Source organism: Rhinolophus ferrumequinum, chromosome 21 (assembly GCF_004115265.2).
Source record: "Rhinolophus ferrumequinum isolate MPI-CBG mRhiFer1 chromosome 21, mRhiFer1_v1.p, whole genome shotgun sequence".
Lineage (NCBI taxonomy): Eukaryota > Metazoa > Chordata > Mammalia > Chiroptera > Rhinolophidae > Rhinolophus > Rhinolophus ferrumequinum.
The window spans coordinates 11,124,776-11,142,775 of record NC_046304.1 but is presented as its reverse complement, the minus strand read 5'-3'; the positions used below and the strand labels follow the sequence as shown (position 1 = coordinate 11,142,775).

General features: G+C 45.3%; 1 protein-coding gene, 1 non-coding gene and 1 pseudogene across 6 annotated transcripts in view; 2 read left to right on the top strand and 1 right to left on the bottom strand.

Annotated features, from left to right (window-relative positions):
• DNAH2 (dynein axonemal heavy chain 2) overlaps positions 1 to 18,000 on the top strand; it is a 101,638-nt gene that overhangs the window by 60,584 nt on the left and 23,054 nt on the right. For all 5 annotated transcript variants that reach the window (XR_004421412.1, XM_033091838.1, XM_033091837.1 and 2 more), the window contains 24 exons: positions 2,459 to 2,677; positions 2,940 to 3,057; positions 3,268 to 3,404; positions 3,955 to 4,092; positions 4,182 to 4,340; positions 6,878 to 7,030; positions 7,227 to 7,318; positions 7,653 to 7,851; positions 8,006 to 8,230; positions 9,175 to 9,279; positions 10,042 to 10,230; positions 10,439 to 10,524; positions 10,664 to 10,794; positions 10,949 to 11,098; positions 11,453 to 11,620; positions 11,878 to 12,038; positions 12,315 to 12,454; positions 13,607 to 13,739; positions 13,847 to 13,986; positions 15,280 to 15,490; positions 15,706 to 15,822; positions 15,997 to 16,138; positions 16,771 to 16,940; positions 17,103 to 17,219. Coding sequence is in view for 4 of the 5 variants with exons in the window: in XM_033091838.1 (XP_032947729.1) it covers positions 2,459 to 2,677; positions 2,940 to 3,057; positions 3,268 to 3,404; positions 3,955 to 4,092; positions 4,182 to 4,340; positions 6,878 to 7,030; positions 7,227 to 7,318; positions 7,653 to 7,851; positions 8,006 to 8,230; positions 9,175 to 9,279; positions 10,042 to 10,230; positions 10,439 to 10,524; positions 10,664 to 10,794; positions 10,949 to 11,098; positions 11,453 to 11,620; positions 11,878 to 12,038; positions 12,315 to 12,454; positions 13,607 to 13,739; positions 13,847 to 13,986; positions 15,280 to 15,490; positions 15,706 to 15,822; positions 15,997 to 16,138; positions 16,771 to 16,940; positions 17,103 to 17,219 (3,600 nt within the window). In the remaining variant the exon portion in view is untranslated. The remainder of the gene's footprint in view (positions 1 to 2,458; positions 2,678 to 2,939; positions 3,058 to 3,267; positions 3,405 to 3,954; positions 4,093 to 4,181; positions 4,341 to 6,877; positions 7,031 to 7,226; positions 7,319 to 7,652; positions 7,852 to 8,005; positions 8,231 to 9,174; positions 9,280 to 10,041; positions 10,231 to 10,438; positions 10,525 to 10,663; positions 10,795 to 10,948; positions 11,099 to 11,452; positions 11,621 to 11,877; positions 12,039 to 12,314; positions 12,455 to 13,606; positions 13,740 to 13,846; positions 13,987 to 15,279; positions 15,491 to 15,705; positions 15,823 to 15,996; positions 16,139 to 16,770; positions 16,941 to 17,102; positions 17,220 to 18,000) is intronic.
• On the bottom strand, positions 5,720 to 5,839 carry LOC117014157 (uncharacterized; annotated as a pseudogene).
• On the top strand, positions 6,252 to 6,382 carry LOC117014132 (U11 spliceosomal RNA). The gene has a single exon (XR_004421436.1). It is a non-coding gene; the product is annotated as a U11 spliceosomal RNA (small nuclear RNA).

Below are 18,000 nucleotides of genomic sequence, written 5' to 3'. Positions count from 1 at the left end.
TAGTGAGTCTAGCCAAGGGTTTGTCAATTTTGTTAATCTTTTCAAAGAACCAGCTCTTTGTCACATTAATTTTTTCTATTGTCTTTTTGTTCTCTATTTCATTTAGTTCTGCTCTGATTTTTGTTATTTCCTTTCTTCTGCTGACCTTGGGTTTCATTTGTTCTTCTTTTTCTAGTTCTTTAAAGTGTAACATGAGGTTATTTATTTGGGATTTTTCTTGTTTCTTGAGATAGGCCTGTAATGATATAAATTTCCCTTTTAAAACTGCTTTCGCTGCATCCCCAAAATTTTGGTAGGATGTGTTTTCATTGTCATTTGTTTCTATGTATCTTTTGATCTCTCCTCTAATTTCTTCTTTGACCTGGTCGTTCTTTAAATGTATGTTGTTTAATCTCCATGTATTTGTGTTTTTTCCTGCTTTCTTTTTGCAGTTGATATCCAATTTCAAAGCCTTGTGATCAGAGAATATGCTTGGTATGATTTCAATCTTCTTATATTTGCTGAGGCTGATTTTATGAGCAGTTACATTCAATAATTGAAGAATAACTATTTTTTTTCAAGCACACATAGAATATTGAGGAAAAATGACCATGTAAAGGCCATAAATCTGCCTCAAAAATTTCAAAGGAATTTATTTAAATTTTTTTTCTGATCGCAATGGTAACTCTACTGATATCAAGCAAAGTAGACTTTCTGGCAAGCAGACTATTAAAGGTAAAGGGAGAAATTTCATAATGATAAAAGGGCCAATGCCCAGAAAAACAACAATTTTAAATTTGTATGCACTTAATAATATAGCTATGACATACATAAAACAGGATTGACTAACTAAAAGGAAAAATAGATACTTCCACAACCTTAGTGAGAAATCTTGACATATTCTCTTAGAAATTGATAAAGGAAGCAGATCAAAAAATCCATAAAATGCAGATTGGACTGTTTTCAACAGATTTGACCTGACACATATAGAACATTATATGCAACAACTGAAGGTACATATTCTTCTCAAGTGTGCATGGAACATTTACCAAAATTGACCATGTGCTGGATTATTAAGTATAGGGCTCATAAATTTCAAATGATTGAAAACATACAGAGGATGATCTCTGACCACAATAGAATTCAACTAGAAATCAATAACAAAATATAATTTAAAATCCCAAGTGTTCAGAAATTAGCTAATACAATTCTAAATAACTCATGGGTCCAAGAAGAAATTAGAAAATATTTTAAACTGAATAAAAAGAAAAGTGACATCTTAAACTTGTGGCATAATGCTAAACATGCCCATGTGTCCGATGGTGGGGAAAACGTGTAATGGCCAACACAACGAGAAGGTATCTTAAGATGAACAAAGCAGACAACTCCATAGAATATAACATAATTTATTATAGCATAATTTACTTACAGGAATGTGGGGTTGGAATGGACCGATGACCCAGCAGTTACCCACTAGCAGAACCCTGTTACAGTACGTTTTTATAATCTAACTCAGGTACTAATGGTAAGACAAAGAATGCAGTATGTGCCAGGGGTCTTACCTCCTGGTGGTCTTGTGATAGATGATTGTTTATAATGGATACTATCACTAGTTTGCTATTTCTCTCTGTTGTGATGCCATTCTAGTCATTACTAACAAAAATATTTATGGCTACATTTTAAGGAACACAGATAATCGTGGTATGCTTTGCTAAAGACATTAAGGTTGTGATACAAAAATGGAGTTGATTTTCTTCACATCTACATCTATACAATACATTCTACAGTAGTATAAAAACATACTACTAAAACTAATTCTCAAATAGTGGAAAGAAATAGTAGTGGTGAGGCCTCTGGTGTTTGAGAGACACAAGTAAAGATCTCACATCTATTTGAAATTATTTGGTTGTATTGGCTGTATGTTTAAAAATGTCACACGATTCGGGACTGATCCACATAGTCATGGTTCTATAAGAATTACTTTTTAACTTAGGTGATGATTTGTTTCCTGTCTGGCTCTCCCACTAGACTGCGAAGTCTGCAGTAGGATGAACTCTACTTTGTTCTCAGCACCTAGCACACCGCTTGGCACATACTATAGAGGCTTAATAAATATTTGTTGAATAATATTAGGAAAAATGTGTACAGCGTGTGTCAGACATTGTGTTTCATGCTGACTATTTTATCTGGATGAGGAAAGTATCATCTATTTAACAGATGAGGAAACTGAGACTCAGAAGTAACTTACTCAGGTTCACATAAGGTAAAAGCTGTGGACCCAGGCTGGCTGACTCCAGAGCCCGATCTCTTAACTGTGCAATTGGTCAGCTTCCCAGGGAATGAATAGTGCCAGAGTGCAAAGAGTCCTGTTGCCATTTTTCACAGTTTGAGCATTATCTTCCCAGGCTTGGGGAGATTTGAAAGTCCATTGCATGCCTCCTCCTTTTTTTCCTACTTCCTGTATTTTCCCTTCTCTCAGCTGCAGGAGACCATTGAACAGGAGAGTCGAGATCGGGGCCTGCAGACCACGCCATTCACCTTCACCAAGGTCATTCAGTTGTATGAGACCAAGAACTCCCGCCACTCCACCATGATTGTGGGCTGCACAGGCAGCGGCAAGACGACCTCGTGGCGAATTCTTCAGTCCTCTTTGTCCTCCCTGTGCCGCGCTGGAGACCCCAACTTCAACATTGTTAGAGTACGGAGTTGGCACGGTGACGTCACGGGCAGAGGCTTGAGTAGCAGGAAGATGGTGGAGGCTAGGAGCAAGGATGCACAGGTGTCAGGAAAGGCAGTGCAGGCCAGGAGGCAGTGCCTGGGTCCAAGGAGGCCGTGCCTGGGTCCAAGGAGGCCTAGGGGAGATGAGAGAGAAGGGGCAAATACAAATCCCTGGAAATAAAGGGAGATCTTGGGATCTGTGTCTGCCAGCAGCTCAAAATCCCTTCCTGTGTCATTTTTAGGAGTTCCCTTTGAACCCTAAGGCACTGTCCCTAGGGGAGCTGTATGGGGAATATGATCTCAACACTAATGAATGGACAGATGGCATCCTGTCCAGCGTCATGCGGATAGCATGTTCAGGTATGCAAAGGATCATGGGGTGGGGAGAGCAGATGCCTAAATCTCCTAAGCGGGTGGATGTTCTGGGGATAGAAAGCTCAATTTGGGAGAAAATTGCTTGGATAATGCTGAGGCACAAGGAAGCATCAGCTTGCATCTCTAAGGAGATGAATGTGGAAGGAGGGCTAGGCGAGAAAGCTGTGGTTTCCTTATCCTCCATCTTCTACCAAGACGAGAAACCGGATGAGAAGTGGATCCTTTTCGATGGCCCTGTGGACACACTGTGGATTGAGAGCATGAACTCCGTCATGGATGATAACAAAGTGTTGACCCTTATCAATGGAGAGCGCATCGCATTGCCTGAGCAGGTACAGGGGTGCTCTGACGACCGAGGCCCAGCAGAAGTAGAAACTGGAGGGCATGAGGCACAGCTAAGGGGAAGAGCTGGGGGATCCTAAGAGAAGAGGAGGTTCTATAGGAGAGAGCTGAGGAGGAGGGTGCCTGGATTCAGGGGAAGCTGTGACTGAAGAAAAATTGCCTGTCTACCATGGATGTGGAGAACTGTTATTTAGAAAAGAACCCTGTGTACTAGGAAGCACTGTGTAGACTGAGGGAGCTCAGTCTTAGTATAAGACCTGGTATTATATTATATTATATTATATTATATTATATTATATTATATTATATTACATTACATTACATTACATTATATTATATATTATATTATATTAGACCTGGTCTTATAGTAAAATAAGACCGGGTCTTACATTAATTTTTGCTCCAAAAGATGCATTAGAGCTGATTGTCCGGCTAGGTCTTATTTTTGGGGAAACACAGTACTTGGTAGAGACACCTTGGGACATCAGAGTTTTGGGCAGGGTGGAAGAAAAGACAGGTTTTGACAAAGTTTATCCTTAGGTGTCTCTCCTGTTTGAAGTGGAGGACTTGGCCATGGCCTCTCCAGCCACCGTGTCTCGCTGCGGGATGGTGTACACTGACTATGCTGACCTTGGCTGGAAGCCTTATGTTCAGTCATGGCTAGAGAAGAGGCCAAAGGTATGATGGGAATTGAGGAGAGGGAAGGTAACCAGAGTGGCCTACGGCACACAAGAATGAATAAAGAGCCCCTTCATATTTATTTCCAGACCGAGGTAGAGCCCCTTCAACGCATGTTCGAAAAATTCATCAACAAGATATTGACCTTCAAGAAGGACAACTGCAACGAGCTGGTACCCCTCCCCGAATACAGTGGAATCATCTCCCTCTGCAAGCTGTACTCGGCCCTGGCCACGCCAGAGAATGGGGTAAGGAGGACCAGAGCAGGGCCAGGCAGGAAGTGTTTGTGACCTTCCAGGGACAACTTCAGGGAAATCGTGTGTCTGAGACACAATTTGAACACCTGCCTTGAGTGGAGCAGAGACTAGCAGGGGAGGCCTCACCGACCATGGAGGCAGTGAGAGGTGTGTGCGCACATGTGGTGACTGCATACGCACTGGAGGGCCAACCTAAGGTCTCTAAATTGGATATTGTACACAGTGGGTCTCACTGTAATTTCCTACTTATATTTTGGGAACTGGGCAAAGTTCATTTGGTTCCTCATTTCTCCATTCTTTCACAAAATAAATATTAAGTCTTGGTATATATGAGGCCTTGGGATATTTCTGCTGGAAGGAGCTCCCAACCTAATCTGATGAGGGGGTTTAGAAATTTTTAGGTTCATTGATATTTAAGAAGAAATTTTGTTCAGTTAGAATTATAGAGTAAGGACCAAAATTGGATATTTTTCTGTTGAGATTAAATCACTGCCTAGAAATGGTTTGTATTGTTTTTAAAGACATTATCAGATAACTAAACTGTTAATATAAAGTTATAAACAATTAAGAGCTATACCAGTATATGTCATTCCTGGTACAATTAATGTAAATTAAAACTATGTAGATGAACATTCAAAGTAACGTGGGAAAACGACAACAATATAGTGTTGGTGGCACCCGGGTGCTGAGGAGGACTGGCCGGGGAGGGCACTAAGCAGAGGGGGAGGAAAACTGATGAACAGAACAAAAGGAGGAGGGCGTTCTAGGGAAAGAGAACGGCCTTCACAAAAACACAGAGACATGAGAGAGTTGTTCCCCACGGAGAAGAGAGGGGTGGGGATGGTATTTGCACGCAGACCCTCTTCGGTATAGCAGAGACCTCTCCAGAAGAGGATAGTGAGATGTGTTATGTGTTGGGGTGAGCTGGAAGGACAGACTAAGGATTCTAGATTGAATATGCTGGAGTCTCATACACAATTTCCCACCTATATTTTGAGGATTGAGGATTATTCTAAGACCAAGCACAATATTCTGGATGGGACAGCGTCCTGTATTTCACATGACCTACAATTTTAGTTATCTTAATTCAGAACCTATCCTCAAGAGCTCCACACCCATGGGCCTGTGGTTGTTTCACATAGTAGGTTAGAGACGACACAAATGATGCTGAGTTAGCCATCTGTTGGCCATCTTGCCCAAGGAGTCCAGTGGAGTTTGCACAGCCCCCTGTCACCATGCACCTTATCAAAGAACAGCATCTGTTCGTGCCCTCTGGATTGGAGGTTGAGAGCCTGAGTTCTAAACATGCTATTTCTGCTATTAAGTTGGTACATTTAAAATTTTAATGTTTAATTACTCAAGTAACAGTTGAATCTAGTTTCCTTTCTAAAATTACAATTTTTCATACAAAGCTAACGTCATTTTTCAATTAGCAATGATCACGCCTTGGATAAACCCCATTAGCTATGATACTGCCACTGCGCAAAGCTGTAAAGTCATTTTTGATCACCTCTGCCCTCCCAAGCCTGGTCTACTCCCCTCTCCACACAAGTAACTATTGTAGTGTGTTTGTATCGTGTTTCCCCGAAAATAAGACCTAGTCTAATGTATCTTTTGGAGCAAAAATTAATGTAAGACCCGGTCTTATTTTACTATAAGACCTGGTTTTATATAATATAATAAATATAATACAATATAATATAATATAATATAATATAATATAATACCGGGTCTTATATTAATTTTTGCTCCAAAAGACGCATTAGAGCTGATGGTCTGGCTAGATCTTATTTTCGGGGAAACATGGTATGTTTCATTCCAGGCCTTTTAAAAATACCCATTTACATACTAAGCCCATAGGTATCTATAGAAAATGTGGGATTTAAAAAATGTATCGTGCAAAAAAAGAGCTCTGTCATGAGTGGTACATGCAGGGCAGCTTGATTGCCCTGCGTGCAGAATCGACATCAAGAGATTTCGGAAGCATGATTTTTTTGGTACCTGGGCAGCTGATAGTAGGTCCTGGTGCCCTTAAAAAATAAATAAACAAACAAACGAGTAAAATAAAATAAAATAAAATAAAAAGTGTATTGTGCTATATACCACACTTACAATATGCTTATTAAATCAACAATATGTATTTGAGTTCTGCACTGCTACATGTAGGTTAATTTCATTGCTTTATAACAGCTATATACTATTCCATGGTAGAACACGACACTTTATTTTTCCATTCCTCTACTGGCGAACATATAGGTCATCTCCATTTTTTGCAGTTACTAAGAAGTCACCACAAATGTCTCTGGACCTGTCTTCTTGAGCACCTGTGGGTGCTTATTCAGGGTAGACACAGAGTGGCTGGATCCCTGCCATGTCTTTATAATTTAGTAGAGAAGAAACTCAGGGCCACCACTGGGCTACAGAACCAGGAAGGGAGGAAAGCTCTAAGCCTTAGTGATGATCTGCCAAAGGAGATCCCTCCATCTCTTACAGATTTAGGGTATTTTTCCTTCTCTTTTTCCATCCAGGTGAACCCAGCTGATGGTGAAAACTATATCTCCATGGTAGAGTTGACGTTTGTGTTCAGCATGATCTGGTCTGTGTGTGCCTCTGTGGATGAGGAGGGCCGCAAGAAGATTGACAGTTACCTCCGGGAGATAGAGGGCTCTTTTCCCAATAAGGTCAGAGGCCCAAACCCAGCTGTCCTGTTTATCTGTTTTTCCAGAACCCATCTGTATCCCTGATCCTCAGACTCTTCTTGAGTCTCAGCCTGCCAGCCCAACTCTCTTTCTTTCACCAGGGGTCTGTGAGCACATTTTCTGGGTTGGGGAGAACCAAAGGAAGGCTTTGGTCACCTGAGACACATTCCCTCCTCAGGACACGGTGTATGAGTATTTTGTGGATCCCAAGATGCGAAGTTGGACATCATTTGAGGAAAAGCTCCCTAAGAGTTGGCGCTACCCTTCAAAGTGAGAACCAGGCCTTGGGGAGAGGTTTGGACTTGGGGCTGCTGTTGGTGGGAGATGTGGTGAAAGAGCTGGGGATAGAAGAAAAAGTGAGCTTTATAAAAGGAGAGGGTGGATCCCAGAGCAGAGATGACACTTGAATATAGGAAATGCGATTGAGAGGAAATGGAACAGGGTCCTAAGGAGAATGCCTGATACCCAGGCCCCAAAGGAGGCAGGGTTGCCGATTAGAGAGCGGTGATGCCCGAGGAAGCTAAATACTGGGAGGCAGAATGAAGGGGGAGTTAGAAATGAGTGGGCCAATGATCCTTGAGACACAATTCCTTTTCCTCCCTAGTTCCCCATTCTATAAGATCATGGTGCCCACCGTCGACACTGTTCGTTACAACCACCTCGTGAGTGCCTTGGTGGTCAACCAGAATCCTGTCCTGCTGGTGGGTCCCGTGGGGACTGGGAAGACCTCCATCGCCCAGAGTGTTCTGCAGTCCTTGCCCTCCAGCCAGTGGTCGGTGCTCACTGTCAACATGTCTGCACAGGTGTGTCACAGGCCCCAGGGGTCAGTCTGCCTGCTCCCCACCCTCTCCCTGCCTTCCGCTCTCCCTTGGGATTCCAGTACCTGATGGACACTCCTCTCGATCTTCGTTTTTCTCTTGGGGGACCCAAACATTCATTCTGTACCTTTGTCACCAGACCACATCCAATAACGTGCAGAGCATCATTGAGAGCAGGGTGGAAAAGAGAACCAAGGGTGTCTATGTGCCAGCTGGGGGCAAAAGCATGATCACCTTTATGGATGACCTAAATATGCCAGCTAAGGACACTTTTGGGTCCCAGCCACCCCTGGAGCTGATTCGCCTCTGGATTGACTATGGCTTCTGGTATGATCGTACGAAGCAGACCATCAAGTACATCAGAGTAAGCATCCAGGGACTTTGTTCTCTGTTCCCTCCCATGATAAACTCAGTTCCCCCTCCAGTGGGAGGTCTGGATAGAATCCTGTAATCCTGTATTTCTCTCCACACAGGAGTACCCTGCCTTTCTCAGGACCGAAATAACTGGCTCCTAAGTTATCAATTCCTATTACTAACTCCTCATTGACCCTGTCCTGTGCTTCGCGACCAAAGGATCCTGTCCTCTAACTTCCACTCCTTTTCCAGGCCTCTTATACCTCACTCACATGCCAATCCTGATGCCACCCAGAACTTTCTAGGTTCCCAGGGTTTGTATCTCCCCTCTCCGGGGCTACTCTGCCTCCCATTGTTGCAGTAACCACCCCTGTTGTATCAGTTCTCTACTCCCCAACCAGGAGCTAGGCATTTCCTTTCAGGCCTGGCTCTTCTCCCATGGAATTCTGGGCATCTCGTTTGTTTCTTTTTCCTGAGTCAAGGGGCAGCAGCCATTCCAGCCTGATTTCTGGGGAGCCCATCTATCTGGGCCTAAAACTCACCTAATAATTAATATATTTATATGTATCTGAGAAAGAGCATATATACATGCACACACTTGGATAGATATATACATTAAAAAAAGAAAAAAGAAAGTCTAAAAGATGTAATCAGATGTTGGGTTTTAACTTACCTCTGGTTTCTAATTATGGCACATGGATTATAATGATGAAATAAAAAAACAAATACATTACTTTAATAATTCTAAAAAAATGTCCCCTTTCTTCCCCTTACCTTCCCCTGCCCCTATTACTCTATGTTTCTTCCTGCTCATTCTGTCCCCTTCCCTCTTCCCATTTGTCCCTTCCTGTACTCTCTTCCTCCCGGCTACTTTCACATCTTCCCTATTTCTGTGCCTCCTCTCATCCCTTCTTCCTACCTGTCTCTCTGCCCCATCTTGTCTTTGCTCTCCAGGACATGTTCCTGATGGCTGCAATGGGCCCTCCCGGGGGTGGACGGACTGTCATTTCCCCAAGGCTGCAGAGTCGCTTCAACATCATTAACATGACCTTCCCCACAGTGAGGACGAATGGGGCTGGTGGAGGGAGGACTGTGGAAGGCAAAAGCAACTATGTCCCAGAAAATGAGGGGGCAGACCAAGGAATGGGGCCAAGGGAACCCTTGAGCAGAATCACATACAAGGAGCTGTAATATATGGCGGAGAGACTGCTATCCATAGGAGCCTTTGCTTTTCCTGAGCTAGGAGAGCCACCGGATGAAAGTATAGCTTGCTGGCTCTGGAATGTGAAGCTTTATCATCCCAGTGGGCGGAGAATACAGGGGGGCCCAAATAAGCTAAGGAAGGTAAATCCTACAAGGCTGAGAGCTAAGAGCAATTCCAGGGGTAGGGTGACAGGAGTGTGGCACTCAGATGCACCAACAAAATTCAGTAATCAAGATTAATAACATTGTATTGCAATATATTTTTTAAAAATTGAGGCCAAAAATTCATGATGAACAAAATACCAAAACTTTAAATAAATATAAGGTTGGCACAGTATCGTGCTGAGCCATATTGGAGCCTGAGGCAAAAAGAAAAATTAATAATACTGATCTTATCTTTATTTAAAATGTTGGTATTTGTTCATCATGGATATTTTGCATTAATTTTGATTTTTAAATATTGCATTAAAATGTTGTTTCTCTTGATTTCTGAGGTTTCTTTGGTGCCCCTTAAATTATGCCCCCAAGACGAGTACTTCTTCACTCAGCTTACCCTCATCCCAGGCCTGGCTGAAAGACCAGGAGTCTGTGAAAGTGAATCTGAGGGCCTGTTTCTAGGAGTCCCAGATCATCCGAATATTTGGCACCATGATCAATCAGAAGCTTCAGGACTTTGAGGAAGAGGTGAAGCCCATTGGGAATGTGGTGACCGAGGCCACCCTAGAGGTTTACAACACAGTGGTCCAGCGCTTCCTGCCCACACCCGCCAAGATCCACTATCTCTTCAACCTTCGAGACATCTCCAAGGTGAAACTCCGTCTGACCTTGCCCCTTTTGCCTGACACAACCTCTTAACAGGCATTCTCTTCTCAAAGAAAGCCTTGGAGCTCGGTAGCATCCCACACACCCCAAATCCCCTCCAGCCTAGAATGCCAAATTCTCTGGCCTTACCTCTAAAATTTCTAGAGGGAATCTCTTCCCTCCCTCCATTCCACCAGCCACACCTCTTCCCCAGGTGTTCCAGGGCATGCTTAGAGCCAACAAGGACTTCCACGACACCAAGTCCAGTATCACACGGCTCTGGATCCATGAATGTTTCAGGTGAGATGCCTGTACCCCACCAGATCCACGCTTCCAGCAGCCTTGCTCCAAGCCCGGCCTCCACCCATCCCTGATGCTCCCCTCCCTAGGGCCATTCTCCTACTTATTCCCAGATCTCATCCCAACTCCCTCCCAACAGAGTCTTCTCTGACCGACTGGTTGATGCAGCAGACATGGAAGCCTTTGTGGCCATCTTAAGTGAAAAACTTGGCTCCTTCTTTGACCTCACATTTCATAATCTTTGTCCCAACAAACGTTCTCCTATTTTTGGTGAGCTGGGAGCTGTGGCTACTATAGGTTGGAGACTCTTCGGAGATGGGTTAGAAGGAGGGTCAGGGCATGGAGTCCTGATGCTTAGGGCCCTTTATAGAAGTCTGGGGAAAACCAGGCATTTGAGGTGCTGACCCCTCTTCCCGTGGCCCAGGGGACTTCCTGAGGGACCCCAAGGTGTATGAAGACCTAACTGATCTGACAGTACTGAAGGCAGCCATGGAAACGGCTCTAAATGAATACAATCTATCACCTGCTGTTGTGCCAATGCAACTGGTGCTCTTCCGAGAGGCTATCGAACACAGTGAGCACTTCCTAATCCCACCCCCTTCCCAGCAGCCCAAGTATGGGGTATTTCCAACGAAATATGGATCCCTTCTCAGGTCTCTCCCAAATCAAGTCCTGGAAGTTACCTCCCTCCCTGGCCCCAGATGCCCTTGTGGCAGTGGGTGGGGCTTTTCCTTGGTAGTAGTGTTTAACAGGCATGGTGGAGATTAAATGTTGAATTGCTACCAGGGCTTCAGGCCCTAACTTCTTCCCACACCTCTTGGTCCCTCGACTTCAGTTTCAGGGATCCCAATCCCTAGCCTAGGGCCTGGAGGTCCCCGGGGTTTGTTCAGCCAACTCATTGCCCTCATCCCCCACCCTCAACCCCCAGTCACCCGGATTGTGCGAGTTATTGGACAACCTCGGGGCAACATGCTCTTGGTGGGCATTGGGGGCAGCGGGCGCCAGAGTCTCGCCCGCTTGGCCTCATCCATCTGCGAGTACATCACCTTCCAGATCGAAGTCACCAAACATTATCGGAAGCAGGAGTTCCGAGAAGGTACGGCTGGTTTTCTGAAACGGGTGGGTTGGGGGTTAGGAGTGAAAGATCAGATGCTTAACTTCCTGTGGTGATGAGAGAGAGGAGAAATGGAAGCCAGATAGTGAGCCATACCAGGCCCATGTGGGTATAGGATGGTGTTGTGTGTGTTGCAGACTGGGGGAGGGGCCCTAAATCTCAGGAGAGGACTAAAGGGCAGGCTGGTGAATCTGAAGAGTCTGTCGGTCCCCTCTTTCTCGTTCCCTTATCTGACCCAGATATCAAGCGTCTGTACCGCCAGGCTGGAGTAGAACTCAAGGCCACGTCCTTCCTTTTTGTGGACACCCAGATTGCTGATGAATCATTCCTAGAGGACATTAACAACATCCTCAGCTCAGGCGAGGTCCCTAATCTCTACAAGACTGATGAATTTGAAGAGGTATGATCCTTTCCATGCCCTCGGCCAGTTGGTTTTTTTGGCCTTCCTGAGTAACACCTGAAGAAGCACAGATCCCAGAATATGCTGCTGTGAAACCCCCTTATGCTACTGTCCATCCCGCCATCAGGTGGAAGGGCTGTTTCTCTTCAGCAGTCTCAAGGGACCCAATTGGGTGGAGCTGCTTAAAAACCCACACCTTGTCAGCTCAGCCTCACTTGATGCCCCCTCTGGTTCTGCCATTGAAACTGCAGCCCTCTGACTCTGGCTTCTGTGCAGATTCAGACACACATCGCAGAGCAGGCCCTGGCAGAGCAGGTGCCACAGTCCTCCGATAGCCTCTTTGCCTACCTCACTGAGCGTGTGCGCAACAACCTGCACATCGTTCTCTGCCTCAGCCCTGTGGGCGACCCTTTCAGGTGACTCCTGTTTATAGCCTTCTCCCTCCCTCCCTGTGATAGCCCCGCACTCTCCACCGGGGTACTCCTCCCCTCTTTTCGTCTCCCATGCCTTCTGTGAGTGGTCCCGTGCGCTAGTCTCTGTGCCATGAACGCCCCCTCTGCTTTCCATAGACCTGGCCTTCTTTCAGGCAGCTCCTGCTGCTTACAGAGGAGTTGTCCACTCCCTTTTGATATGACTAGATTGTTCTCTGTGTGCGTGTGGGGGGGAGGGTGTAAGGGAGTAGTTTTTAAAAGTTTAATTGTGGTAAGAAACATGTAACAAAATTTACCATCTTAACCGTTTTTAAGTGTCCAGCTCAGTAGCGTTAAGCACACTCACATTGTTGTACACACATCTAGAACGTTCTCATTTTGCAGAATTGAAACTATACCCACTGAACAACTCCCCATTTCCTCTACCCACCAGCCCCTGGCAACTACCATTCTGCTTTCTATTTCTATGAGTGACCACTCTAGGTAGCTCATATAAGTGGAATCATATAGTATTTGTCTTTTTGTGACTTGCTTAGTTCACTTAGCATAATCTCCTCAAGGTTCATCCATATGATGGCATGTGCCAGCATTTCCTTCCTTTTTAAGGCTGAATATTCAATTGTATGTATAAACCACATGTTGTTTGTCCATTCTTGGTATGGCTGGATTTTTAAGGACATCAGAAAGTAGGAGTAGGACAAAGAACTTATACAGAGAGACAATTTGGGTTACCATTTTTTTAAATAGTTATGGTATATGGTATATTTACCATGTTCCAGGTACTGTACTAAGTATTTTACATGTGTCACCTCATTGAGTCCCCTAATAACCCTGATTAATGTGTTTTGTTATTCCCATTTTAGAGATGAGGAAATTGATGTTCAAAAGGTTAGATCACTTGCCCAAGATCCACACCTAGCAGATGTGGAACTAGGTCTTTCTGATCCCAGAACCTGTTTCTAAATACTACACTGATCTAGTTCTGAGGCGAGTAGAATCTGGACAAGGAGGTTATAGGAGCACGAGGATGGGGCACTTATGTTAGCGTCCTGGAAAGCGGGTGGACCTGTGACAAAGCTAGTAGTTGGAGGCTGAGTCTGTGAGTGGACTCAACCACCTCTTAAAACCCTTCACCAGGAACTGGATCCGTCAGTACCCTGCCTTGGTGAACTGCACAACCATCAACTGGTTCTCGGAGTGGCCCCATGAGGCTCTGCTAGAGGTGGCTGAGAAGTACCTCATGGGAGTGGACCTAGGGACTCAGGAGAATGTGAGACCCTCATCCCCATCTCTCTCCACATCCCCTGAGCTCTCCTCCATTTCTGTTCTCTGTCTGCTTTCACTCTCTGTCCTACATCCTTTGTCCATTGGCCTCAGATCCGCAGGAAGGTGGCCAAGATCTTCGTCACCATGCACTGGTCAGTGGCTCAGTATTCCCAGAAGATGCTGCTGGAACTGCGAAGGCACAACTACGTCACACCCACCAACTACCTGGAACTTGTGTCTGGATATAAGAAGTACGAGAAGAGTAGGGGATGTGGAGGGCAACAGAGCTTGGTGTCTTTGAGGACAATTGGGGAAATGATATAATGGAAATTTTCCCGGAGTTAGCCAAGGGAACTGGCTCAAGGACCCAGGTTCTGATGTGGAATGGCAGAGATGCAAGGGGTCTTAATTTTGCCCAGGAAGTTAATAAAAGAGAGATGGGCCTCCCAGGGGGTGTGGCCATCTCTAGAGCCCTCTGGCAATGACCCCTCTCCACACTCTGTCCTTATTTTCTGGAATGATGTTTCTTTATCCAACCACAACACAATGGAGACACTGCCATATATATACCCCTGGTATATACACTCAGTCCTCTCCTCTCTACTTTTGACATTTCTAGACTTTCCACCATTCCCAAGAATTATATATTCATTCATTAAATTATGCTGTCTTTTTTTATGTGCATAACAATAATAATTTGCTTTGAAGGATATAAGAGAAATGTAAACAAAACACCTCATTTATTGGATTCAATATTTTAATCAAGGTGAAGAAAAAGCTATTGGTAATAATAATGATGGTTAACATTTATTAATTTAATAAGTATTTTTAGAGCACCTATTATGTGGCAGGCACTATTCTAGGTACTCACAATATACCAGTTAACAAAATTAAGTCTTTGCCTTCATTGGGTCATAGGCTTACATTGTGTTTACTATTTGCTGGTCACCGTGCTAAACCCTTTACATGCATTTTCTTATTTTGTCCAGAAAACAATGCTGCATAGACTTTGTTTTTTGGCTTATACAATGTTAAAACTTTTTGAATGAGTTGCCAACAATTAAAAATTGGGAGCGTTAGGAAAATCCAGATTTCTAGCTTCTCTCTGAAAATCAGAAATTTTGGCAATACTGAGCCCACTTTCATTCCCACATGGAAAAAACAGGCTGGGGATAAGGGATGGCCACCCCCTCGGGACAGGTTTGTGTTTTCTGTTTCACTGCAGCACCCCTGCCTTCTGCACAGTGGGGAACAGTGAAAGATTCTCAAGTAGGGAAGTGGTGTGATAAAAACAGTGTCTAGCAAGCTTATATTGACAGTCGTGTATAGAATAAATCAGAGAGATGAGATTCTGGAAGCACCAAGACAAATTAGGAAGCGGTTGGCAATGATCCAGGCAGGAAATGATAAAAAAACTGACGAGGATAGTGGTGGCAACGGAAAGGAGGACAGGGACCCGAGACTTACTGGGAAGGGAGACTTTCTAGAGCACTCCCTTTCTGGGAGCCCAGCCTCTCCAGACCTTATTCTACTTTGTCCCCCAGGTTGCTGGCAGAGAAGCGGCAGGAGCTGCTGAACCAGGCCAATAAGCTGCGTACAGGATTGTTTAAGATTGATGAAACAAGGGAAAAGGTGGAACTGATGTCACTGGAGCTGGAGGATGCCAAGAAAAAGGTGGCTGAGTTCCAGAAACAGTGTGAGGAGTACTTGGTCATCATTGTGCAGCAGAAGCGGGAAGCGGATGAGCAGCAGAAGGTGGGGGGATCCACAACGGGCCCACCCCTCATGCCTACCTCTTATCAGCGTCCACTGGGCGGAAGCTTCCCGGTCCCCATCAGTCACTGCCTCAGGGGAGACACATTCCACTCCCAAAATTTTCTTTAGCTTTACCTTTCCTCCTTAACACCAACACTGTCACCCCACTTTTGTCCAAGGCGAAGACAAATCCCTCATCCTCTTTTTATTCCTAGGCCGTCACAGCCAATAGTGAGAAGATTGCAATCGAGGAAGTGAAGTGCCAAGCACTGGCTGACAATGCCCAGAAGGATCTAGAAGAGGCATTGCCAGCCCTGGAAGAGGCCATGCGGGTATCACAGTGGGAAGGCCCAGGGAAGGGAGTAGGGCCGGTCTTCTTTGTCCTCAAAGTCCCCGGGGTTCTGGGGAGAAGAGGGCGTGCCTCAGCTGGGTCCTATCTCCATGAAGGACCTGTTTTGCCCTCTGAGTTAACTGCTGCTGCTTCCTAAGTAAATCCCTTTTCCCAGGCCCTGGAGTCTCTGAACAAGAAGGATATAGGAGAGATCAAGTCTTATGGACGGCCCCCTGCCCAAGTGGAGATAGTGATGCAGGCAGTCATGATTCTTCGAGGCAATGAGCCCACTTGGGCAGAGGCCAAGAGACAGCTAGGTAAGCTAGAGAACCAAGAGATAATTAACGTCAGTTCACCCACCATTTATTATTAATCACCTGCTGTGTGGAAGGCACTCTGAGAGACAGAAATGAAGGAGGCATTGTACTGACCCTCGAGAGCATAGAGCCTAGAAGTAAAGACAAATATCAGTTAATATTCTTTGGGTGTAAGCAACAGAAAACTCAATTTAAGCAAAAAAAAGGGGGGGGGGAATTGTCATAAAGATATTGGAATATATCTCATACTCCAAAGGCAGGCATGCCTATGCCCCCCCAGCCCCCCACCCCCCAGAAAAGGACAAGAGTCTTTCTGTTTCATTCTTGTGGTTTTTCTCTGAGAGAATATAGCCTGCAAGCCTGAAAGAAGTGGTGGTGGGGTGGTTCAGGTGAGAGTGTTCAGGTAAGTGATGGGAGATGAGGCCGGGAAGATTGTGGAGGGCCCTGGGGACTCTGAGGTTCTAGAGGAAAGGGCAAGGTCAGCGGAAGGAATTCAGGTGGAAATCAGATATTCTGGCCTTGGGAACTGAGTCCAGGAGAAACATGGCTATGCCTAAGCAGTGGACGTGAAACCTGGACCAGGAGGCAGTGGTTAGGCCTTCTGGCTGAGACGCCCAATTTTCATCCCACAGGGGAACAGAACTTCATTAAATCACTGATCAACTTTGATAAAGACAATATCTCAGATAAAGTTCTGAAGAAGATCGGGGCCTACTGTGCCCAGCCCGACTTCCAGCCTGACATCATCGGCCGGGTCTCGCTTGCTGCCAAGTCCCTCTGCATGTGGGTACGGGCCATGGAGGTAAGCAGTGGCAGGGTGGGGTGGGGAGCAGAGGCAGGCCTGTGAAGAGGGCAGTGCACACAGGAGAAAGCTGGAGGGATGGAAGACCCAGGTGGGAAGGAAGGATGGCTGGCGGGTGAATGGGTGGGTGGGCAACCCCACAGCCTGGCTGTCTCCCTGCAGATGTACGGGCGGCTGTATCGGGTGGTAGAGCCCAAGCGGATCCGAATGAATGCTGCATTGGCCCAACTTAAGGAGAAGCAAGCAGCATTGGCTGAGGCCCAGGAGAAGCTGCGGGAGGTGAGCCTGATGCCAGTCTCTTCTACAGTGGTCCTTCTCCCTAATTTCCAGGATGCTTCGTTACCATCCATCTCTTCCCATCTAATTTTCCTCCTCTCTCCCTTCTCATCCTGTCTGACTCCCTCGCTATGTCGTGTTTAGATGGGCTGCTTCTGGCTCAGAAAGCTAAGCTGATTGCAGAAGGCACAGAGGGCACTGTCCCCGAGGAGCCCTCGGCAAGGTGACTTGGGAGCTGGCCGTCTGTGTCATGGCCTCTGGAGATGAGCCCTGAGATATTAACTGACGAAATCTCTGTGGCATATTGGTCTTCACTGGAAAGGGGGGATAGGGTGGAATAGGGCAAGAGTGTTGACATCACTGTGGACGAGGAAGAATGTGAGGGTGTCTGAGCAAATACTTGGGGGGACAGGATCATCTTGGAGCAGAGGTGGGTATTTATTGTGAGCAGGCTAGACAATCCTGAGGTGATTTCCTGTAAGATATGTGTACAAACAACTCTCAAATAAGGCAGAATGTAAAGCGCTATTATTAAGAGTTCAAAATTCTTCCAGTCTATTATTTAATTTTTCTATCAATTTAATAGGTAACACAATGACATGGCTTGAAATTCAAAAAGTACAAAAGAATATCCAGTAAGAAGGCTGCCTCCCATCTTCTGCTTTCTAGACATCAGCTCCCCTCCCGTGAAAGCTACCAGTATTACAAATTCTTGTTTATCCATCTGGGGTGTTCTATGCTTACATAAGCATATGTATATATTATATAATATAATATATTATAT